The following is a 27,134-nucleotide window of genomic DNA, read 5'->3' as shown; positions in this document are numbered from 1 at the left end:
TCAAAGCTTGTCGATAAATAGAGCCAAGAGAGCGAAGGTCAACACCTTGATAACACCTGAGAGAGGTGTGGCAGCTGCAGACAGGATCTGAAAAAAACAAGTAAACATTTGATAATTTTCGATGTAAATACCAAAGTAGGTCAATACCAAAGTAAGTAGGCAAATACCAAAGTAAGTAGGCAAATACCAAAGTAAGTTGGCAAATACCAAAGTAGGTAAATACCAAAGTAGGTAAATACCAAAGTAGGTTAATACCAAAGTTGGTAAATACCAAAGTAGGTAAATACCAAAGTAGGCAAATAACAAAGTAGGTAAATACCAAAGTAGGCAAAAACCAAAGTAGGCAAATACCAAAGTATGTAAATACCAAATTATGTAAATACCAAAGTAAGCAAATACCAAAGTAGGTAAATACCAAAGTAGGTAAATACCAAAGTAGGCAAATACCAAAGTAGGCAAATAACAAAGTAGGTAAATACCAAAGTAGGTAAATAGTAAAGTAGGCAAATACCAAAGTAAGTAGGCAAATACCAAAGTATGTAAATACCAAAGTAAGTAGGCAAATACCAAAATATGTAAATACCAAAGTAGGTAAATACCAAAGTAAGTTGGCAAATACCAAAGTAGGTAAATACCAAAGTAAGTTGGCATATACCAAAGTAGGTAAATACCAAAGTAGGCAAATACCAAAGTAGACAAATACCAAAGTAGGTTAATACCAAAGTAGGTAAATAGCAAAGTAAGTAGGCAAATACCAAAGTATGTAAATACCAAAGTAGGTAAATACCAAAGTAGGCAAATACCAAAGTATGTAAATACCAAAGTAGGCAAATACCAAAGTATGCAAATACCAAAGTAGGCAAATACCAAAGTATGTAAATACCAAAGTAGGTAAATACTAAAGTAGGTAAATACCAAAGTAGGTAAATACCAAAGTAGGCAAATACCAAAGTAAGTTGGCAAATACCAAAGTAAGTAGGCAAATACCAAAGTATGTAAATACCAAAGTAGGCAAATACCAAAGTAAGTTGGCAAATACCAAAGTAGATAAATAACAAAGTAAGTCGGCAAATACCAAAGTAGGTAAATACCAATGCAGGCAAATACCAGAGTAGGTAAATACCAAAGCAGGCAAATACCAAAGTATGCAAATACCAAAGTAGGTAAATACCAAAGTAGGCAAATACCAAAGTAGGCAAATACCAAAGTAGGTAAATAACAAAGTAGGTAAATACCAAAGTAGGCAAATACCAAAGTAGGCAAATACCAAAGTATGTAAATACCAAAGTAGGTAAATACCAAAGTAAGTTGGCAAATACCAAAGTAGATAAATAACAAAGTAAGTCGGCAAATACCAAAGTAGGTAAATACCAATGCAGGCAAATACCAAAGTAGGTAAATACCAAAGTAAGTTGGCAAATACCAAAGTAGTTAAATACCAATGCAGGCAAATACCAAAGTAGGTAAATACCAATGCAGGCAAATACCAAAGTAGGTAAATACCAAAGTAAGTCGGCAAATACCAAAGTAGGTAAATAACAAAGTAAGTCGGCAAATACAAAAGTAGGTAAATACCAAAGTAAGCAAATACCAAAGTAAGTTGGCAAATACTAAAGTAGGCAAATACCAAAGTATGTAAATACCAAAGTAGGTAAATACCAAAGTAGGCAAAAACCAAAGTAAGTCGGCAAATACCAAAGTAAGCAAATACCAAAGTAAGTTGGCAAATACCAAAGTAGGCAAATACCAAAGTATGTAAATACCAAAGTAGGTAAATACCAAAGTAGGCAAAAACCAAAGTAAGTTGGCAAATACCAAAATAAGTAGGCAAATACCAAAGTATGTAAATACCAAAGCAGGTAAATACCAAAGTAGGTAAATACCAAAGAAAGCAATACCAGTAGTAAGACTTCTAATTCAACCATGCCTGCCTCAGACAGAAACATGATTGATATATCAAATATGCTTTTCCAACTGGCAAACATGCAAAATAATGCCAGTATTATCGGATAAAGTTGCTCTCCAGGAGAGGTGGTTCTTCACATTTAAGAAAGAAATCTAATAATACAGTAAAAAATAACAGGTATATCTGCCAACTTAAAAGCAGTGACATCCAATTTGATAAACATGGACTTCTCCTATATAACATTACAGAAGACACCCACATTTCTGAAGATCATACTTCACTTGTGTCTATTTACCTTAATGTCACTTTGCTTGACAGACTCAGGCGAATAGGGAAAAGCTGTATTTGGAACTTGCATTGGGTCTGCTGTTGTAGGTCTCTAAAGGAAATAATGTAGAATTATAGATACAGCTTCACAATGACCATCAGCTAAGTAAGCATCCTCGTTCAAAAGTAGGTCAATACCAAAGTAAGTTGGCAAATACCAAAGTAAGTTGGCAAATACCAAAGTAAGCAAATACCAAAGTATGTAAATACCAAAGCAGGCAAATACCAAAGTAGGTAAATACCAAAGTAGGTAAATACCAATGTAGGCATATACCAAAGTATGTAAATACCAAAGTAGGTTTATACCAAAGTAGGTAAATACCAAAGTAAGCAAATACCAAAGTAGGTTAATACCAAAGTAGGTAAATAGCAAAGTAGGTAAATACCAAAGTAGGCAAATACCAAAGTAGGTTAATACCAAAGGAGGTTAATACCAAAGTAGGTAAATAACAAAGTAGGTAAATACCAAAGTAGGCAAATACCAAAGTAGGTTAATACCAAAGTAGGTAAATAGCAAAGTAGGTAAATACCAAAGTAGGCAAATACCAAAGTAGGTTAATACCAAAGGAGGTTAATACCAAAGTAGGTAAATAACAAAGTAGGTAAATACCAAAGTAGGCAAATACCAAAGTAGGTTAATACCAAAGTAGGTAAATAACAAAGTTGGTAAATACCAAAGTAGGCAAATACCAAAGTAGGTTAATACCAAAGTAGGTTAATACCAAAGTAGGTAAATAACAAAGTAGGTAAATACCAAAGTAGGCAAATACCAAAGTAGGTTAATACCAAAGAAGGTAAATACCAAAGTATGTAAATACCAAAGTAGGCAAATACCAAAGTATGTAAATACGAAAGTATGTAAATACCAAAGTAGGTAAATACCAAAGTAGGCAAATACCAAAGTAGGTTGGCAAATACCAAAGTAGGTAAATGGCAAAGTAGGCAAATACCAAAGTAGGTAAATACGAAAGTATGTAAATACCAAAGTAGGTAAATACCAAAGTAGGCAAATACCAAAGTAGGTTGGCAAATACCAAAGTAGGTAAATAGCAAAGTAAGTAGGCAAATACCAAAGTAGGTAAATACCAAAGTATGTAAATACCAAAGTAGGTAAATACCAAAGTAGGTAAATACCAAAGTAAGTAGGCAAATACCAAAGTAGGTAAATACCAAAGAAGGTAAATAACAAAGTAGGTAAATACCAAAGCAGGTAAATACCGAAGTAGGTAAATACCAAAGTAGGCAAATACCAAAGTATGTAAATACCAAAGCAGGTAAATACCAAAGTAGGTAAATACCAAAGTAAGTCGGCAAGTACCAAAGTATGTAAATACCAAAGCAGGTAAATACCAAAGTAGGTAAATACCAAAGTAGGTAAATACCAAAGTATGTAAATACCAAAGTAGGTAAATACCAAAGTAGGTAAATACCAAAGTATGTAAATACCAAAGTAGGTAAATACCAAAGTAGGTAAATACCAAAGCAGGCAAATACCAAAGTAAGTCGGCAAATACCAAAGTATGTAAATACCAAAGTAGGTAAATAACAAAGTAGGCAAATACCAAAGTATGTAAATACCAAAGCAGGCAAATACCAAAGTAAGTCGGCAAATACCAAAGTATGTAAATACCAAAGCAGGTAAATACCAAAGTAGGTAAATACCAAAGTAGGTAAATACCAAAGCAGGCAAATACCAAAGTAAGTCGGCAAATACCAAAGTATGTAAATACCAAAGTAGGTAAATAACAAAGTAGGCAAATACCAAAATAAGTAGGCAAATACCAAAGTATGTAAATACCAAAGTAGGCAAATACCAAAGTATGTAAATACCAAAGTATGTAAATACCAAAGTAGGTAAATAACAAAGTAGTTAAATACCAAAGTAAATAGGTAAATACCAAAGTAGGTAAATACCAAAGTAGGTAAATACCAAAGTATGTAAATACCAAAGTAGGTAAATACCAAAGTAGGTAAATACCAAAGCAGGCAAATACCAAAGTAAGTCGGCAAATACCAAAGTACACATATGTAAATACCAAAGCAGGTAAATACCAAAGTAGGTAAATACCAAAGTAGGTAAATACCAAAGCAGGCAAATACCAAAATAAGTAGGCAAATACCAAAGTATGTAAATACCAAAGTAGGTAAATAACAAAGTAGGCAAATACCAAAGTATGTAAATACCAAAGTATGTAAATACCAAAGTAGGTAAATAACAAAGTAGTTAAATACCAAAGTAAATAGGTAAATACCAAAGTAGTTAAATACCAAAGTAGGCAAATACCAAAGTAGGTAAATACCAAAGTAGGTAAATACCAAAGTAGGTAAATACCAAAGTAAGCAATACCAGTAGTAAGACTTCTAATTCAACCATGCCTGCCTCAGACAGAAACATGATTGATATATCAAATATGCTTTTCCAACTGGCAAACATGCAAAATAATGCCAGTATTATCGGATAAAGTTGCTCTCCAGGAGAGGTGGTTCTTCACATTTAAGAAAGAAATCTAATAATACAGTAAAAAATAACAGGTATATCTGCCAACTTAAAAGCAGTGACATCCAATTTGATAAACATGGACTTCTCCTATATAACATTACAGAAGACACCCACATTTCTGAAGATCATACTTCACTTGTGTCTATTTACCTTAATGTCAATTTGCTTGACAGACTCAGGCGAATAGGGAAAAGCTGTATTTGGAACTTGCATTGGGTCTGCTGTTGTAGGTCTCTAAAGGAAATAATGTAGAATTATAGATACAGCTTCACAATGACCATCAGCTAAGTAAGCATCCTCGTTCAAAAGGAAATTAAGTTAGGAAATTGTCTTGGATGTCATCAGCAATATCTATATTTAAAATTGGTTCTAGCCTCATTCTCAGTTGTACATCTGTAGTTCAATCAAGATTGCTAAATCAAAGAAATTGTAGTTAAGTCAGTTATTCATTTCTCAAAATTGATTATAGAGTTTACAATATTTCATGTCTAAGGTAGAGTTATACATCACTGAGGAAGAGTCAAAAGTTTAAAAACAAAGCTGTACATAGGTAACACTATAATTATCGATGGACAGCTCCCAGTGTTACACATTTTGTTGGTGCAGTACTATGAAAAAGTTTAAAAAGAATGTAACTTTACAGTTACCGGAACAGTTATAGTGGAATCAGACTGAAACAACACAAAAGTTAATATGATCAAATGTATTAGCATGTCCCATTGTTAAAAATATATGGCTGATTTGGTTGTTTGAATGATGGGGCTTAACCTTATACTTAATGTACATAATACTTTTCTGGTACCAGAATATTTGCAAAGCCAAAATCTTTAATTCTAAAAATAATATACTTAATTCTGCATACTATTCTTGGTTTGAACATGAAATATTCTTTGAATAAAAATATGTATTCTTGTATTGATAAATGTAGTCATAACTTGTTCTTATCAAGTAAAAGTGAAATACACTGTTCACCGCAGTGTTGTTTGTATAAGGGAGGTAACTCTTATTTATATAAGATCTCTTTATAAAATTTTCAAGAGATGGTTGAGCAAAACAGTTTTTCCACTGAAGTTATTTCTCCTGATTTAAAGACCATACAATTATCTTTGGTAACACATATATGAAGGAAGTTAACTATGTTTAATGTACCATTTCCCAGCTGCTCTCTTATCACAGTGCAAAAATATTCACTTTTACAGTAAGTGGATCAGTAGCTTTTAGGCAACTGAGATTACAGGTGCTTGTGGACTCAATTTCAATAGCACTTATAAAAAAAACCATACAATGGTCATATAAAAATTCTTGAAGGCTATTGTATGGTTTGTTAATTTTAAATGCTACCTGTGACATACTTAAACCCAAATTAAATAAGAAAGAAGTCTAATACCTGTAGATGCTGTGAATATCATCCAATCAGTCATTACATTTTTACACATCACCATACACTTATGTATGTAATACATCAATACACAGGCCATTCCATCATACCTTAGTTGAAAACTTTATGGTCATATTTGGGCTGGAGAAGTTGGTTAGGAAACTTGTGTAAGCCTTTTCCCATGCGTGAGCAGCTCCCACCTCATGTGGATCTTGAGAATTCTTTACGATGAATGAAATAACGAAAGTCTCTGATTCAGGGTATCCAAGACCTTTCAACAGGAAGTTAAATAAAGGAAACATAGACTCGTGCATGACATTGGTTACTTTTTGTCTGTAAGGTGGTTTACAAAATGTGCCAGAGTAAACTTCAAAATATTTTTTTCTCATTGTCTTGTTTTTAACTTCCTATGACAATACCTTCATGGTGGTCCTCCAAAGATTCCTGAACTTTGATTTAGAGTAGACAAATAGTTATAAATTTATTGTAAATGGGAGCACTATTGGGCTTTCATAGATAAACAACGATCGCCTTTTTGTAGGATGGTATGACTAGTCAATTTGTCTCAGATATTTCTTATAAACGTTTATCAAATTGATGGTTTTATTCATTGTGTTTATTGTGTCGTCAACAGCCTGAGTCATTTCAGACCAAGAATTGTTGTAACAGTGGTGCCTACCTCACTGAACAAGATACTGGGGGCCCATCAATTGACATCTAACTCAGATGGTGTAAGATATCTAACCCAAGGATATAAACATGATAGGACAGTGCAGTCTGTTTCTCAGTTTCCTGAGAAGAACAACCAGCCCTATGGAGACATTGAACTACACACTTCAGATATTCATCTGATGGTGTGTATACAAGCAATCAACCGACTAAACCAAACACAATGCCCCCTCACTGAATCATGATGTAATAAGAGTGAAAATGTTTTATCTTAAACATTTCTCATTGTAACAAATATCAATTTCATCAGGATATCAATCAAAAGATACAAGTGATATTTTGTGCATTCCATTTACATACTGTATATGACCTTTTTAGGGCGCATCTAAATAAGGGTGCCTATGTCTTTTTTTCAGTAAAATTTCTTGGCTGAGTGTCCAATTGCATATTCTTTACCTTTTTATTCAGAATATATAAATAGGCCTATGCTGGGGATTACTATGACTGCACTGTGGACATTGAAAGCAGGTATGATTTAAATGTCCTGGGTTAGTGCAGTTGTAGTAATCATCAGCATCGTCCATATCCCTGTCCGAGCCACTAGCGCTAATCTTGGAAATTTCAATGTCGCATTGTGCACATTTGCGCTTGTATTATCAAGAACAGCCTGGGCTACGTCAACACAAATTTGACGTAAATATGGAAATATTAGTTATATATGAACAAGAAAGTCCCAACATTTACCTAAAAATTTATCAAACAGACAGATCACAGAGACATTTAATGAATGATAACAATATTTCCTAATACAATTAGCATTTGTATTTACCATCCTGCATTACCAGCCAGGGGTCTATAGGAACGCTGCTTGTACTAAGACATGTAGTGTTTAACTTTGTGCGGTCAAACGTTGCATTAGGTGTACTGAAATCAAAGTAGATAAATAGATAAAAAGATAAATAGATAAATAAAGATTTTTGAAGCAAGATCAACAAAAAAATAACATATTGAATGCAGTACACATATGTTTGTATGTTGGTGTGTTTTCTATTGCATGACAATTACATTCTGGTTAATACGAATAATTGTACTGTTCAGAATATGCACACACTCACCTTTCACCTCTATGACAGAGGTTCAATTCCTAAATTGGATCTAAAATGACCACACAACTTTACCAGATATACTTTTCCTTCCCCAGAAAGGTCCCATGTTCACTTCAATCCAGACCAACTAGAGCGGCGTTTAGACCTTTTTATGTGTGCTGAAGCAGTAACAATGTACTTTTCCATGAAAGAGGATTCAACTTTGCTTTATGTAAAACATTGTAAAAGAAGGGCCTCCTTGTCCCTATTTAGAACCTTGTCTATCAACATGTTTTGTCTCTTTCAATGATATGGCTTAAGTGTGTGGCACAATGTTAATGCTGTAATTTGGTAAATTCATGCTCTGCCTTTTTTCCAATTTCATATCCCCCGTGAAACGATATAGAGAGATCATTGAGGCGTATACAAGATTAGATGTAAGAAATGTGTCGTAGTTTCATTCATGATTTGGCTCTTCTGCATCTAACATGTTTCTAAAATTTTCTTAAGTGTGTGCATTTCATAATACCGTCCTGGAAACTGCAGCTGTTAGACAATGCTTGTGAGTTCGTTTGAAAGCATTAGATATTGGAAATGATGAAATTTACCAAATTTGTGACAATACACCTCCCTAACTGGGTTCTGAAATCTATTTGGACCAGTTTTTATTGATCTCAGTTGTCCCCTACATGTATATCTAAACAATTTAGGTTCGTATCATCACTGACAAATTCTAGAAGGCCAAAACTGCTGTAAGGTGCAGTCATTCATTAGCTATTATTTGGCTCTTCTGTATCAAATTCTAAATTGATATTGAATGGTGCAACTCATTTGTGTATCTTTGTATAACTATGTAGCTCACTGTATAACAGACAAAGGATTAGTCAATCTGAAATCAAATTTACTTGAACACAAATTAGTAATTATAAAAGTAATGCGTACCGAACACAGGCCTGCAAGTGATCCAGGTAATCAGCTAACATGAAGAATCCAAACGAATCCATTACGACCTGATCTAGTCGTGTCACGTCCATCTGCCAATATTCCAACATACTGATGATGACGCAGCTTTCAGAGGACTTGACACGATAACAAATATCATCTAGTGTTATCATCTTTCCTTTATAAGTTGTTGTGATATTCTGAATCTTTAACTGTAGGTCCAGCAACTGTAACCATAAAAACAACAGTGTCATACCTATCCTAATGTCCATATGTAGATAGAACAACACAAAGTGGTGACAGTCTGGATAGTCACACTTTTAAGACTATTTTGGTTCAAATGTTTTTTTCAATATTACCAATGTTTATTATAGTAGGGGTGTATTTTTCATGGCAATTGTAAACAGACTATGTTTCTGCATTGTTTTTAAGCATTCTCTTTTCATAAATAAATATTTCCTGGAAATCAAACTAGCACATGTCATGTCATTTTGAATTCTCTCATTGAAGTCTTTTTCCAAACAAATTTACAATGAAAATTTGCTTGATTAGTTTACATCTAATATGATGTACTCGAAAACCAATATTTCTATTGATGTTCAGTCAAAAAACTAATACGGTACCACAAATATCTGTATGGAAATCTTAAAGAACAAAATTGAAAAAAATAAAACCTATATATTTTATGTGTGGCATTTCTAAAACATAGACCAAATAACATAACACAAAGCTAACCAAATAACATAACACAAAGCTCACCAAATAACATAACACAAATCTTACCAAATAACATTACACATAGCTCACTAAATAACATTACACATAGCTCAATAAATAACATTACACAAATCTCACCAAATAACATTACACATAGCTCACCAAATAACATAACATAAAGCTCACCAAATAACATTACACATAGCTCACCAAATAACATTACACAAAGCTCACCAAATAACATTACACATAGCTCACCAAATAACATTACACATAGCTCACCAAATAACATTACACATAGCTCATCAAATAACATAACACATAGCTCACCAAATAACAAAGCTGACCAAATAACATTCATATAGCTCACCAAATAACATTACAAATAGCTCACCAAATAACATTACACATAGCTCACTAAATAACATAACACATAGCTCATCAAATAACATTACACATAGCTCATCAAATAACATAACACATAGCTCACCAAATAACAAAGCTGACCAAATAACATTCATATAGCTCACCAAATAACATTCATATAGCTCACCAAATAACATTACAAATAGCTCACCAAATAACATTACATATAGCTCATCAAAAAACATAACACAAAGCTCACCAAATAACAAAGCTGACCAAATAACATTCATATAGCTCACCAAATAACATTCATATAGCTCACCAAATAACATTACACATAGCTCACCAAATAACATTACACATAGCTCACTAAATAACATAACACAAATCTCACCAAATAACATTACATATAGCTCACCAAATAACATAACACAAAGCTCACCAAATAACATTACAAATAGCTCACCAAATAACAAAGCTGACCAAATAACATTCATATAGCTCACCAAATAACATTCATATAGCTCACCAAATAACATAACACATAGCTCACCAAATAACATTACACATAGCTCACCAAATAACATAACACATAGCTCACCAAATAACATAACACAAAGCTCACCAAATAACATTACACATAGCTCACCAAATATCATTACACATAGCTCACCAAATATCATTACACATAGCTCACCAAATAACATTACACATAGCTCACCAAATAACATTACACATAGCTCACCAAATAACATTACACAAAGCTCACCAAATAACATTACACATAGCTCACCAAATAACATTACACATAGCTCACCAAATAACATTACATATAGCTCATCAAAAAACATAACACAAAGCTCACCAAATAACAAAGCTGACCAAATAACATTCATATAGCTCACCAAATAACATTCATATAGCTCACCAAATAACATTACAAATAGCTCACCAAATAACATTACACATAGCTCACCAAATAACATTACATATAGCTCACCAAATAACATAACACAAAGCTCACCAAATAACATTACAAATAGCTCACCAAATAACAAAGCTGACCAAATAACATTCATATAGCTCACCAAATAACATTCATATAGCTCACCAAATAACATAACACATAGCTCACCAAATAACATTACACATAGCTCACCAAATAACATAACACATAGCTCACCAAATAACATAACACAAAGCTCACCAAATAACATTACACATAGCTCACCAAATATCATTACACATAGCTCACCAAATTACAATACACAAAGCTCACCAAATAACATTACACATAGCTCACCAAATAACATTACACATAGCTCATCAAATAACATATACACAAAGCTCACCAAATAACATAACACATAGCTCACCAAATAACAAAGCTGACCAAATAACATTCATATAGCTCACCAAATAACATTACAAATAGCTCACCAAATAACATTACACATAGCTCATCAAATAACATAACACATAGCTCATCAAATAACATTACACATAGCTCATCAAATAACATAACACATAGCTCACCAAATAACATTACACATAGCTCACCAAATAACAAAGCTGACCAAATAACATTCATATAGCTCACCAAATAACATTCATATAGCTCACCAAATAACATTACACATAGCTCACCAAATAACATTACACATAGCTCATCAAATAACATAACACATAGCTCACCAAATAACATTACACATAGCTCACCAAATAACATTACACATAGCTCACTAAATAACATAACACAAATCTCACCAAATAACATTACATATAGCTCACCAAATAACATAACACAAAGCTCACCAAATAACATTACAAATAGCTCAACAAATAACAAAGCTGACCAAATAACATTCATATAGCTCACCAAATAACATTCATATAGCTCACCAAATAACATTACACATAGCTCACCAAATAACATTACACATAGCTCACCAAATAACATAACACATAGCTCACCAAATAACATAACACAAAGCTCACCAAATAACATTACACATAGCTCACCAAATATCATTACACATAGCTCACCAAATATCATTACACATAGCTCACCAAATAACATTACACATAGCTCACCAAATAACATTACACATAGCTCACCAAATAACATTACACATAGCTCACCAAATATCATTACACATAGCTCACCAAATAACATTACACAAAGCTCACCAAATTACATTACACATAGCTCACCAAATAACATAACACATAGCTCACTAAATAACATTACACATAGCTCACCAAATAACATTACACATAGCTCACTAAATAACATTACACATAGCTCACCAAATAACATTACACATAGCTCACTAAATAACATTACACATAGCTCATCAAATAACATTACACATAGCTCACTAAATAACATAACACAAATCTCACTAAATAACAAAGCTCACCAAATAACATAACACATAGCTCACCAAATAACATTACACAAAACTCAATAAATAACATTACACAAAGCTCACCAAATAACATTACATATAGCTCACCAAATAACATCACACATAGCTCACCAAATAACATTACACATAGCTCACCAAATAACATTACACAAAGCTCACCAAATTACATTACACATAGCTCACCAAATAACATAACACATAGCTCACTAAATAACATTACACAAAGCTCACCAAATAACATTACACATAGCTCACTAAATAACATTACACATAGCTCATCAAATAACATTACATATAGCTCACCAAATAACAAAGCTGACCAAATAACATTCATATAGCTCACCAAATAACATTCATATAGCTCACTAAATAACATTACACATAGCTCACCAAATAACATTACACATAGCTCATCAAATAACATTACACATAGCTCACTAAATAACATAACACAAATCTCACTAAATAACAAAGCTCACCAAATAACATAACACATAGCTCACCAAATAACATTACACAAAACTCAATAAATAACATTACACAAAGCTCACCAAATAACATTACATATAGCTCACCAAATAACATCACACATAGCTCACCAAATAACATTACACATAGCTCACCAAATAACATTACACATAGCTCACCAAATAACATTACACATAGCTCACCAAATAACATTACACATAGCTCACCAAATAACATTACAAATAGCTCACTAAATGATTAAACACAAAGCTCACCAAATAACATTACAAATAGCTCACCAAATAACATTACACATAGCTCACCAAATAACATTACACATAGCTCACTAAATGATTAAACACAAAGCTCACCAAATATCATTACACAATTCTCACCAAATAACATTACATATAGCTCACCAAATAACATTACACATAGCTCATCAAATAACATATTACATTACACAAAGCTCACCAAATAACATTACACAATTCTCACCAAATAACATTACATATAGCTCACTAAATAGCACTATATAATAAAACAATTGTGATAACTTTATCTAAGCTCATCAATGATTTTACTGTACAACATACAGATTGAAGAAAACAAAACAAAAATTGAATAGTTTATCTAACGACACCTCAGTATCACTGGAAGATTCCTGCTGTCAGTTTTCTTAAACATTACAGTTTTTTTTTTAATTTGTGTGATAACCTTACCAAAATATCATACAGTTTTTCAATTTGTATAATAAGCTTACTAAAACATCTTTCAAAAAAATACTTTTTTAAATTGTGTAATAAGTTAATTAAAACATTTTTCAAATAATACAGATATTTGTGTGATAAGCTTACTAAAACATCTTTCAAAAAATACAGTTTTTTGATTTGTGTAATAAGCTTACTAAAACATTTTTCAAAAAATACAGTTTTTTGATTTGTGTAATAAGCTTACTAAAACATCTTTAAACAAAAACAGTTTTTTAATTTGTGTAATAAGCTTACTAAATATCTTTAAACAAATACAGTTTTAAATTGTTATATACCAATTCATAAGACACTGAAATAAGTACATTTCCTGAAGATTAGTCTGACGAAAGTGTGGCGCCAATCACCTTTCTGTATTCTTTCATCACAGAAACTGCAACATCTTATAGAAAATAGTCCTAGATATTTATCACAGAATTCACTGCGTCAAAGAAGTAATAATGATTTTTAGTTTAGATTAAATTATATTGAAGCTGAAAACATTGGGTAAAACTTGGTATAGGTAGAACGTATATATCTGTCACTCATCATCTCTACATGATACATAGCTTTGATTTCATAGAAATCTGATAAAAAAAAACCAGGTTTCTCTTAGGAACTTCTTATTATGACATTCACATAACAGAATATATCGATATTCACACTCTAAAAACCTCGTCAGATATACCTACCCCATCCCCTCCCCTACAAAAAAGAATTAACCTAGATTGTACTTCAAACAAACAATTGATTCTTAGTTCAACCTTATGTATGTAGAGCTTTACAACAATGTAGGCCAGGTATACTTATCAGTACCAGGTGTAAAAATGTTCTGTCAAACAAGCTGCTGAATGAAATGTGTCCAATAGCTGGAGCTGGGAAGTCGTGTTTGACTTTAGTATTGTTGTCAGGTCGGGTAATAATTAGCTGTTCCACCCTGTAGTCTGGCCTGGAATAAATAAATTTGTGATTTCTCCATTCTGTTATACACTAAACTCTGACCTGGAATACATATATACATAAATCTTGTCTGTTATACCCTGTACTCTAACCTGGAATTAATAAATACATCACTGTTGTCTGTTACACCCTGTACTCTCACCTGGAATTAATAAATACATCACTGTTGTCTGTTACACCCTGTACTCTAACCTGGAATTAATAAATACATCACTGTTGTCTGTTACACCCTGTACTCTAACCTGGAATTAATAAATACATCACTGTTGTCTGTTACACCCTGTACTCTCACCTGGAATTAATAAATACATCACTGTTGTCTGTTACACCCTGTACTCTCACCTGGAATTAATAAATACATCACTGTTGTCTGTTACACCCTGTACTCTCACCTGGAATTAATAAATACATCACTGTTGTCTGTTACACCCTGTACTCTATCCTGGAATTAATAAATACACCACTGTTGTCTGTTATACCCTGTACTCTAACCTGGAATTAATAAATACATCACTGTTGTCTGTTACATCCTGTACTCTAACCTGGAATTAATAAATACATCACTGTTGTCTGTTACACCCTGTACTCTAACCTGGGATTAATAAATACATCACTTTTGTCTGTTACACCCTGTACTCTAACCTGGAATTAATAAATACATCACTGTTGTCTGTTACATCCTGTACTCTAACCTGGAATTAATAAATACATCACTGTTGTCTGTTACACCCTGTACTCTAACCTGGAATTAATAAATACATCACTGTTGTCTGTTATACCCTGTACTCTAACCTGGAATTAATAAATACATCACTGTTGTCTGTTATACCCTGTACTCTAACCTGGAATTAATAAATACATCGCTGTTGTCTGTTACACCCTGTACTCTAACCTGGAATTAATAAATACATCGCTGTTGTCTGTTACACCCTGTACTCTCACCTGGAATTAATAAATACATCACTGTTGTCTGTTACACCCTGTACTCTAACCTGGAATTAATAAATACATCACTGTTGTCTGTTACACCCTGTACTCTCACCTGGAATTAATAAATACATCACTGTTGTCTGTTACACCCTGTACTCTAACCTGGAATTAATAAATACATCACTGTTGTCTGTTACACCCTGTACTCTCACCTGGAATTAATAAATACATCACTGTTGTCTGTTACACCCTGTACTCTAACCTGGAATTAATAAATACATCACTGTTGTCTGTTACACCCTGTACTCTAACCTGGAATTAATAAATACATCACTGTTGTCTGTTACACCTTGTACTCTAACCTGGAATTAATAAATACATCACTGTTGTCTGTTACACCCTGTACTCTAACCTGGAATTAATAAATACATCACTGTTGTCTGTTACACCCTGTACTCTAACCTGGAATTAATAAATACATCACTGTTGTCTGTTACACCCTGTACTCTAACCTGGAATTAATAAATACATCACTGTTGTCTGTTACACCCTGTACTCTAACCTGGTGCCTGTTTATCCTACCGTATTTGGTTGCCTTGAATGATTCAATATGTCATCATTTTACCTGTGTTGTTTGTATTTTATACTGTTAAAGTTTTCTGTTTTCTGATTCACATTGTACATTTGTGTGTTGAAATACAACAATGTAACACAAATAATAAAATAGAACAAATTAAAACTGAAACTTGAAGTGGTTTGTCAGGTGAGGAATACCTGTTTCAATATCGGAGATCAATATTCATTTATACCACAAAAGGTGGGTTTTATTTGAATCATTGCATGTAATACCACATGTGGTATAATATTGTAACCTGTTTTGATTTGCTGACAAGATGAACTATGACTGGCATTTCATTCATGGCATTTAAAATGCACATTAAGTACAGTGCATCATTGTTTTTTGGAGTCATTTGATATTGATCTGTTTCAGTGAAAATAATTTTTTACTAGGTTAAATTTGTAAAGAGTTATAATGTATCAATCTGTTTCTCATATCAATTAGGGACGTTGCACCAAAGGTTAAATCATTACACCCACACTGATAACATTAACAAAACATGTGGTTACAAAACAGATCAATCAGTTAACCCTTGGAATAGTGTTTTATTGTGGTAGAAACAGGTCACACAATCTCGTGGTTGGTATAGATATATAGTATCGTGGTAGAAACAGGTCACACAAACTCCTGGTTGTTATATATATATAGTATTGTGGTAGAAACAGGTCACACAAACTCGTGGTTGTTATATATATATAGTATCGTGGTAGAAACAGGTCACACAAACTCGTGGTTGTTATATATATATAGTATCGTGGTAGTAACAGGTCACACAAACTCGTGGTTGTTATATATATATAGTATCGTGGTAGAAACAGGTCACACAAACTCGTGGTTGTTATATATATATAGTATCGTGGTAGAAACAGGTCACACAAACTCGTGGTTGTTATATATATATAGTATGGTGGTAGAAACAGGTCACACAAACTCGTGGTTGTTATATATATATAGTATCGTGGTAGAAACAGGTCACACAAACTCGTGGTTGTTAGATAGGTTATTTCTTTCACTCTCGTTAATTATTTTCAAAAAAGTTATAAAAATCACTCACTCAAGTACATGTTTTTTTTAACTTTTGAAAAGTAAAGAACTCCAAGAAAAGAAATGACATGTACCCTGACCACTCGTTAAGTAACCTCTTTTTATCCTGTAATAGGCTTCAGGTTCGACATAGTTTGTTATTCCTCATACAAAGTTGAGGTTGTGCTCAAAGTATGTTGAAATAGCACCAAAAATGTACACAACACACATGCATCAACAGAGCCAAACAAGGATAAAAGCTATACCATTGACTTGTATCCTCTTCCTTGGACTAGTCATAGATAATAAGGACTAGTTTTCAATGTATCTAAGAGGGGACTGCAAAAAAAATAAAAATAAAATTGACCGAAAGAAAAGTCATGATTTATGTTATTGGACAGTGAATTATGTATATCCTGATGGGCTTATTACCAGGCATGGGCTTATTGGCAGATAAATATGGTAGATTTCATCCAAACTTACCATGGATAGAGAACTGATATGTTGGGCAGGGTTGGTGTCAGAGGAGGTGATACTGATGGGCAGTCCTTATATGAACAGGCAGACAAGTTCCCAAACTCCATGTCACATGGCACTGTCTTAGTATTCATGGGTTTTAGTATGTATTTTCCTGGTCTTGACCATGATGTATTCTGCACATGGAAATCAATTTCAAATGGTGTTGGACCATTTGATGACGATCCTAGATAGTTAAGTAATTCTGTGGCATTGCAGTCAGTCGCAGATCTTCCACATAAGACACTGATAGCACGTTCCTGAATACCGGGTATCATAACGTCTTTACATGAATTATACATTCCATTCGCAAAAGTTGTTGTCATGGCATAATCAACTGACAGGACTGTAGCGACCCCTCTGTCATTAGGAGCTTGAGATTTGACCCCCACAGAAGTGCTATGATGAGGGTTACATGTCAGGAAACAAAATATATTGAGGAAGTTGTAGTAGCAGGAAGGGCATGCTTGGAGTAATTGCTTTGCCACAGCCATATGTGTCTCCATGGTAACCAGCTGAGATGCACTGCAACAGGTAAGGGAAGAATTTCCTGATGAAAAAAAACAAAACAGACAATTAATATCAGATACTGTAAATCACCTATATTTCTCAAATACTTTATTTTGCAAACTTGTCACTTAAGAAAATATTTCAAATACATGATTTTGCAAAGTGATCCAGAAATGACTTTAACTTCACGAATGATGATTTATTTGACATATGGACTCTGATATCAGTAACGAAATCAACATGGATGTCATCAAATAATCACCAGGAATTTGAATTCGTGATTAAATCTCCTCATGTAGTAATGCGAAAATAAATCTCATGCAAAATATGGGTCACTTAAAGTAATTATGAGACCTTGTGTCCTTACTGAACACATTGGCTTTATCTAATAAATTACTGAAGGATATGAACATTATTATAAGTGTTTAAATGTTCTCCTTTGTTTCACACTACCTGCAAATGTTGCCCTACTTTGTGTGAATGTCTTTTTCACTGTCACTATCTTATCAAACATAACTTCATTTACAAAAATTTCAAACAACGATTATTTTATTGAGAGGCTACCTGAATAATAGCCATATTTAATTCATAAAATAATTGTCTTTTTTTTCAGGCATTATAGACAGATTTACCTGTAGATAGGTGTCACAGTCAGATTTACCTATCTATAGCTGTCAGAGACTGGTTTACCTGTCCATAGCTGTCACAGACAGACTTTAGTGTCTATAGCCGTCACAGACAGGTTTACCTGTCAATAGATGTCACAGACAGGTTTACCTGTCAATAGATGTCACAGACAGGTTTACCTGTTGATAGGTATCACAGACAGATTTACCTGTTGATAGGTATCACAAACAGGTTTACCTGTCAATAGATGTCACAGACAGGTTTACCTGTTGATAGGTATCACAGACAGATTTACCTGTTGATAGATGTCACAGACAGATTTACCTGTTGATAGGTATCACAGACAGATTTACCTGTCAATAGATGTCACAGACTGGTTTACCTGTTGATAGGTGTCACAGACAGATTTACCTGTTGATAGGTATCACAGACAGATTTACCTGTCAATAGATGTCACAGACTGGTTTACCTGTTGATAGGTATCACAGACAGATTTACCTGTTGATAGATGTCACAGACAGATTTACCTGTTGATAGGTATCACAGACAGATTTACCTGTCAATAGATGTCACAGACTGGTTTACCTGTTGATAGGTATCACAGACAGATTTACCTGTTGATAGGTATCACAGACAGATTTACCTGTTGATAGGTATCACAGACAGGTTTACCTGTTGATAGGTATCACAGACAGATTTACCTGTTGATAGGTATCACAGACAGGTTTACCTGTTGATAGGTATCACAGACAGGTTTACCTGTTGATAGGTATCACAGACAGATTTACCTGTTGATAGGTATCAAAGACAGATTTACCTGTTGATAGGTATCACAGACAGGTTTACCTGTTGATAGGTATCACAAACAGATTTACCTCTTGATAGGTATCACAGACAGATTTACCTGTTGATAGGTATCACAGACAGGTTTACCTGTTGATAGGTGTCACAGACAGATTTACCTGTCCATTAGTGTCATAGACAGACTTACTTGTTGATAAGTGTCAGACTGGTTTACCTGTAGATAGATGTCACAGACAGATTTACCTGTTGATAGGTATCACAGACAGATTTACCTGTCCATAACTTTCACAAACAGATTTACCTATCTATAGCTGTCAACAGACAGATTTACCTGTCTATTAGTGTCAGACTGGTTTACCTATCGATAGGTGTCACAGACAGGTTTACCTGTCTATTAGTGTCATAGACAGACTTACTTGTTGATAAGTGTCAGACTGGTTTACCTGTTGATAGATGTCGCAGACAGATTTACCTGTTGATAGGTATCACAGACAGATTTACCTGTCCATAACTTTCACAAACAGATTTACCTATCTATAGCTGTCAACAGACAGATTTACCTGTCTATTAGTGTCAGACAGGTTTACCTGTTGATAGGTGTCACAGACAGGTTTACCTGTTGATAGGTGTCACAGACAGATTTACCTGTTGATTGGTGTCACAGACACATATACCTGTTGATAGGTGTCACAGACAGATTTACCTGTTGATAAGTGTCACAGACAGATTTACCTGTCCATTAGTGTCATAGACAGACTTACTTGTTGATAAGTGTCAGACTGGTTTACCTGTAGATAGATGTCACAGACAGATTTACCTGTTGATAGGTATCACAGACAGATTTACCTGTCCATAACTTTCACAAACAGATTTACCTATCTATAGCTGTCAACAGACAGATTTACCTGTCTATTAGTGTCAGACTGGTTTACCTATCGATAGGTGTCACAGACAGGTTTACCTGTCTATTAGTGTCATAGACAGACTTACTTGTTGATAAGTGTCAGACTGGTTTACCTGTTGATAGATGTCGCAGACAGATTTACCTGTTGATAGGTATCACAGACAGATTTACCTGTCCATAACTTTCACAAACAGATTTACCTATCTATAGCTGTCAACAGACAGATTTACCTGTCTATTAGTGTCAGACAGGTTTACCTGTTGATAGGTGTCACAGACAGGTTTACCTGTTGATAGGTGTCACAGACAGGTTTACCTGTTGATAGGTGTCACAGACAGATTTACCTGTTGATTGGTGTCACAGACACATATACCTGTTGATAGGTGTCACAGACAGATTTACCTGTTGATAAGTGTCACAGACAGGTTTACCTGTCTATTAGTGTCATAGACAGACTTACTTGTTGATAAGTGTCAGACTGGTTTACCTGTTGATAGATGTCGCAGACAGATTTACCTGTTGATAGGTATCACAGACAGATTTACCTGTCCATAAATTTCACAAACAGATTTACCTATCTATAGCTGTCAGCAGACAGATTAACCTGTCTATTAGTGTCAGACAGGTTTACCTGTTGATAGGTGTCACAGACAGGTTTACCTGTTGATAGGTGTCACAGACAGGTTTACCTGTTGATAGGTGTCACAGACAGATTTACCTGTTGATAAGTGTCACAGACAGGTTTACCTGTTGATTGGTGTCACAGACATATTTCCCTGTTGATAGGTGTCACAGACAGATTTACCTGTTGATAGGTGTCACAGACAGGTTGACCTGTCTATTAGTGTCAGACAGGTTTACCTGTTGATAGGTGTCACAGACAGATTTACCTGTTGATAGGTATCACAGACAGGTTTACCTGTTGATAGGTGTCACAGAAAGATTAACCTGTCTATTAGTGTCATAGACAGACTTACTTGTTGATAAGTGTCAGACTGGTTTACCTGTTGATAGGTATCACAGACAGATTTACCTGTCCATAACTTTCACAAACAGATTTACCTATCTATAGCTGTCAACAGACAGATTAACCTGTCTATTAGTGTCAGACTGGTTTACCTATCGATAGGTGTCACAGACAGGTTTACCTGTCTATTAGTGTCATAGACAGACTTACTTGTTGATAAGTGTCAGACTGGTTTACCTATTGATAGATGTCACAGACAGATTTACCTGTTGATAGGTATCACAGACAGATTTACCTATCTATAGCTGTCAACAGACAGATTTATCTGTCTATTAGTGTCAGACAGGTTTACCTGTCGATAGGTGTCACAGACAGGTTTACCTGTTGATAGGTGTCACAGACAGGTGTACCTGTTGATAGGTGTCAGAGACAGATTTACCTGTTGATTGGTGTCACAGACACATATACCTGTTGATAGGTGTCACAGACAGATTTACCTGTTGATAAGTGTCACAGACAGGTTTACCTGTTGATTGGTGTCACAGACATATTTCCCTGTTGATAGGTGTCACAGACAGATTTACCTGTTGATAGGTGTCACAGACAGGTTGACCTGTCTATTAGTGTCAGACAGGTTTACCTGTTGATAGGTGTCACAGACAGATTTACCTGTTGATAGGTATCACAGACAGGTTTACCTGTTGATAGGTGTCACAGAAAGATTAACCTGTTGATAGATGTCACAGACAGATTAACCTGTTGATAGTTGTCACAGACTGGTGTACCTATCGATAGGTGTCACAGACAGCTTTACCTGTCTATTAGTGTCATAGACAGACTTACTTGTTGATAAGTGTCAGACTGGTTTACCTGTTGATAGGTATCACAGACAGATTTACCTGTCCATAACTTTCACAAACAGATTTACCTATCTATAGCTGTCAACAGACAGATTAACCTGTCTATTAGTGTCAGACTGGTTTACCTATCAATAGGTGTCACAGACAGGTTTACCTGTCTATTAGTGTCATAGACAGACTTACTTGTTGATAAGTGTCAGACTGGTTTACCTGTTGATAGATGTCACAGACAGATTTACCTGTTGATAGGTATCACAGACAGATTTACCTGTCCATAACTTTCACAAACAGATTTACCTATCTATAGCTGTCAACAGACAGATTTACCTGTCTATTAGTGTCAGACAGGTTTACCCGTTGATAGGTGTCACAGACAGGTTTACCTGTTGATAGGTGTCACAGACAGGTTTACCTGTTGATAGGTGTCACAGACAGATTTACCTGTTGATTGGTGTCACAGACAGATTTACCTGTTGATAGGTGTCACAGACAGATTTACCTGTTGATAAGTGTCACAGACAGGTTTACCTGTTGATAGGTGTCACAGACTGGTTTACCTGTTGATAGGTGTCACAGACTGGTTTACCTGTTGATAGGTGTCACAGACAGATTTACCTGTTGATAAGTGTCACAGACAGGTTTACCTGTTGATTGGTGTCACAGACATATTTCCCTGTTGATAGGTGTCACAGACAGATTTACCTGTTGATAGGTGTCACAGACAGGTTGACCTGTCTATTAGTGTCAGACAGGTTTACCTGTTGATAGGTGTCACAGACAGATTTACCTGTTGATAGGTGTCACAGACAGGTTTACTTGTTGATAGGTGTCACAGACAGATTTACCTGTTGATAGGAGTCACAGACAGATTTACCTGTTGATTGGTGTCACAGACAGATTTACCTGTCTATTAGTGTCATAGACAGACTTACTTGTTGATAAGTGTCAGACTGGTTTACCTGTTGATAGATGTCGCAGACAGATTTACCTGTTGATAGGTGTCATAGACAGATTTACCTGTTGATAGGTGTCACAGACAGGTTGACCTGTCTATTAGTGTCAGACAGGTTTACCTGTTGATAGGTGTCACAGACAGATTTACCTGTTGATAGGTGTCACAGACAGGTTTACCTGTTGATAGGTGTCACAGACAGATTAACCTGTTGATAGTTGTCACAGACAGATTAACCTGTTGATAGGTGTCACAGACAGATTTCCCTGTTGATAGGTGTCACAGACAGATTTACCTGTTGATAGGTGTCACAGACAGGTTGACCTGTCTATTAGTGTCAGACAGGTTTACCTGTTGATAGATGTCACAGACACATTTACCTGTTGATAGGTGTCACAGACACGTTTACCTGTTGATATGAGTCACAGACAGATTTACCTGTTGATTGGTGTCACAGACAGATTTACCTGTTGATAGGTGTCACAGACAGATTAACCTGTTGATAGTTGTCACAGACAGATTAACCTGTTGATAGGTGTCACAGACAGATTTACCTGTTGATAGGTGTCACAGACTGGTTTACCTGTTGATAGGTGTCACAGAAAGATTAAACTGTTGATAGATGTCACAGACAGATTAACCTGTTGATAGTTGTCACAGACTGGTTTACCTATCGATAGGTGTCACAGACAGGTTTACCTGTCTATTAGTGTCATAGACAGACTTACTTGTTGATAAGTGTCAGACTGGTTTACCTGTTGATAGATGTCGCAGACAGATTTACCTGTTGATAGGTATCACAGACAGATTTACCTGTCCATAACTTTCATAAACAGATTTACCTATCTATAGCTGTCAACAGACAGATTTACCTCTGTATTAGTGTCAGACAGGTTTACCTGTTGATAGGTGTCACAGACAGGTTTACCTGTTGATAGGTGTCACAGACAGATTTACCTGTTGATTGGTGTCACAGACAGATTTACCTGTTGATAGGTGTCACAGACAGATTTACCTGTTGATAAGTGTCACAGACAGATTTACCTGTTGATTGGTGTCACAGACATATTTCCCTGTTGATAGGTGTCATAGACAGATTTACCTGTTGATAGGTGTCACAGACAGGTTGACCTGTCTATTAGTGTCAGACAGGTTTACCTGTTGATAGGTGTCACAGACAGATTTACCTGTTGATAGGTGTCACAGACAGGTTTACCTGTTGATAGGTGTCACTGACAGATTTACCTGTTGATAGGAGTCACAGACAGATTTACCTGTTGATTGGTGTCACAGACAGATTTACCTGTTGATAGGTGTCACAGACAGATTAACCTGTTGATAGTTGTCACAGACAGATTAACCTGTTGATAGGTGTCACAGACAGATTTACCAGTTGATAGGTGTCACAGACAGGTTTACCGTTGATAGGTGTCACAGAAAGATTAACCTGTTGATAGATGTCACAGACAGATTAACCTGTTGATAGTTGTCACAGACTGGTTTACCTATCGATAGGTGTCACAGACAGCTTTACCTGTCTATTAGTGTCATAGACAGACTTACTTGTTGATAAGTGTCAGACTGGTTTACCTGTTGATAGATGTCACAGACAGATTAACCTGTTGATAGTTGTCACAGACTGGTTTACCTATCGATAGGTGTCACAGACAGCTTTACCTGTCTATTAGTGTCATAGACAGACTTACTTGTTGATAAGTGTCAGACTGGTTGTTTACCTGTTGATAGATGTCACTGACAGATTTACCTGTTGATAGGTATCACAGACAGATTTTCCTGTCCATAACTTTCACAAACAGATTTACCTATCTATAGCTATCAACACACAGATTTACCTGTCTATTAGTGTCAGACTGGTTTACCTATCGATAGGTGTCACAGACAGGTTTACCTGTCTATTAGTGTCATAGACAGACTTACCTGTTGATAGATGTCACTGACAGATTTACCTGTTGATAGGTATCACAGACAGATTTTCCTGTCCATAACTTTCACAAACAGATTTACCTATCTATAGCTATCAACAGACAGATTTACCTGTCTATTAGTGTCAGACAGGTTTACCTGTTGATAGGTGTCACAGACAGGTTTACCTGTTGATAGGTGTCACAGACAGGTTTACCTGTTGATAGGTGTCACAGACAGATTTACCTGTTGATTGGTGTCACAGACAGATTTACCTGTTGATAGGTGTCACAGACAGATTTACCTGTTGATAGGTGTCACAGACTGGTTTACCTGTTGATAGGTGTCACAGACATATTTACCTGTTGATAGGTGTCACAGACAGATTTACCTGTTGATAGATGTCACAGACAGATTTACCTGTCACTTGAACATAACATGATTACAGGTGCTGGTGATGTGTGAATATGTACAAGTGTCAAAAACAACTTAATTTAGAACAGATATCAGTTACTGGTGTACCTATGAACAGATGACAGAAACAGGTACACCTGTATACAGATGTTATATACAGGTGTACCTATACATGTACAAGTGTCATTAACCAGGGTACCTGTAGACAAGTGTCTGAGACAGGTGTACCTTTGTAGAGATGTAAGTGAAAGGCATACTTGTGTCCAGCTGTCAGTGGCAGATGTATCTGTGAAAAGGTGTCAGTGATAGGTAAACCTTTATGCTGGTGACAGCGACTTTTTGTACCTGTGCACAGGTGTAAGTTACAGATGTATTTGTGAACTTATTGACAGGTATGCTTGTCCAAAAGCATAACAACCAGGTGAACATGTGTACAGGTGACATTGACAGATTTACCTGTGAACAGGTGTTATTGACAGGTATATTTGTCCAAAAGCATAATAAACAGGTGAATATGTGTTCAGGCGATATTGATAGGTTTACCTGTAAACAGGTGTACCTATGGACAGGTGTCAGTAATAGGTGTACCTGTGCACTTGAGTCAGCGAGTGTGTATCAGTATACTTGCAATTGGCTCTCCAAGACCATTGCACCTGTGCACTTGAATCAGTGAGTGTGTATCTATGTACTTTGTTGTCCAGAATAAGTGTACCTGTATATAGGTACCTGGAAATAGTTACCTGTGTACAGGTGTCAGGGACTGGAATAATTGTATATTGGTGACAAAGGCCAATGTACATGTTGACAGGTGTATTTGTCCAGAAGTGTAACAGACAGGTGAACATGTGCATGATGTTGGTAGGTGTACATGTGTACAGCTGTCAGAAACAAGTTACCTATTGACAGGTGTCATAGACAGGTGTACTTGTGGACAGGTGACAGTGAAAAGGTTTACCTGTGAACAGTTGTACCTATGGACAAGTGTATCTATGCACAGATGTCAGTAGTTAAGGTGTACCTGTGTACTGATATTACAGACGACTGTACCTGTGAATTTGAGTCACTAACTGTTTATCGGTGTACTTGGGTTTTCCAAGTCAGTGTACCTGTGTACAGATGTCAGTGACAGGTGTACCTGTGTACAGGTCAACCTATGGACAGGTGTCAATGACGGACGTGCATGTACCTGTAGGTGTATCTGTGCACATATGACAATGACAGACGTTTGTAACAAAGTGTGCACTTTACCTGCAGTACATATAGTGTTGAAAGTTCGCAATTTGAACATACCTGTGTACAACTGAGGACAATATTGTTCAAGTCGGCTCAACGCCATTGGGTCTGTCAGCGGTTTGCCAGGACCATTGTACACACAGTTTTGTTTGCCAGTAAGATTGTCCGTGCATTCCCCATACCATATACAGTGTCCATTATCTGTGTCGCCATTTATCTGCGTTACATAATATACGATATCTTTAAAATATATATACATTCCCATTAAGTCAATTGAAATGTTGAAATATCGATGTTACAAGAAACTTACTTCTGGGACGAAAAACAAAATAACAGCAAACACAAGTATCGCC

The 27,134-nt window shown here is 35.3% G+C and overlaps 1 protein-coding gene across 1 annotated transcript; it reads right to left on the bottom strand.

The window, feature by feature from the left end:
• On the bottom strand, nucleotides 1–27,040 carry LOC132547124 (NPC intracellular cholesterol transporter 1-like). The gene is made up of 9 exons (XM_060210878.1): nucleotides 26,839–27,040; nucleotides 17,555–18,137; nucleotides 14,356–14,488; nucleotides 8,808–9,034; nucleotides 7,610–7,704; nucleotides 6,222–6,382; nucleotides 4,884–4,967; nucleotides 2,202–2,285; nucleotides 1–87 (listed from the first exon to the last, which is right to left on the bottom strand). Exons 1-9 carry the CDS (start codon nucleotides 27,038–27,040, stop codon nucleotides 1–3), a joined length of 1,656 nt encoding a protein of 551 aa, XP_060066861.1.
• Nucleotides 27,041–27,134: the final 94 nt, after the last annotated feature.

The sequence above is a fragment of the Ylistrum balloti genome, unplaced genomic scaffold (genome assembly GCF_031769215.1).
Source record: "Ylistrum balloti isolate Yb309-2 unplaced genomic scaffold, AGI_CSIRO_Ybal_v1 Utg369934, whole genome shotgun sequence".
NCBI classification, from domain to species: Eukaryota; Metazoa; Mollusca; class Bivalvia; order Pectinida; family Pectinidae; genus Ylistrum; species Ylistrum balloti.
The sequence above is the reverse complement of the archived record's forward strand: the minus strand, read 5'-3'. Positions and strand labels throughout refer to the sequence as shown.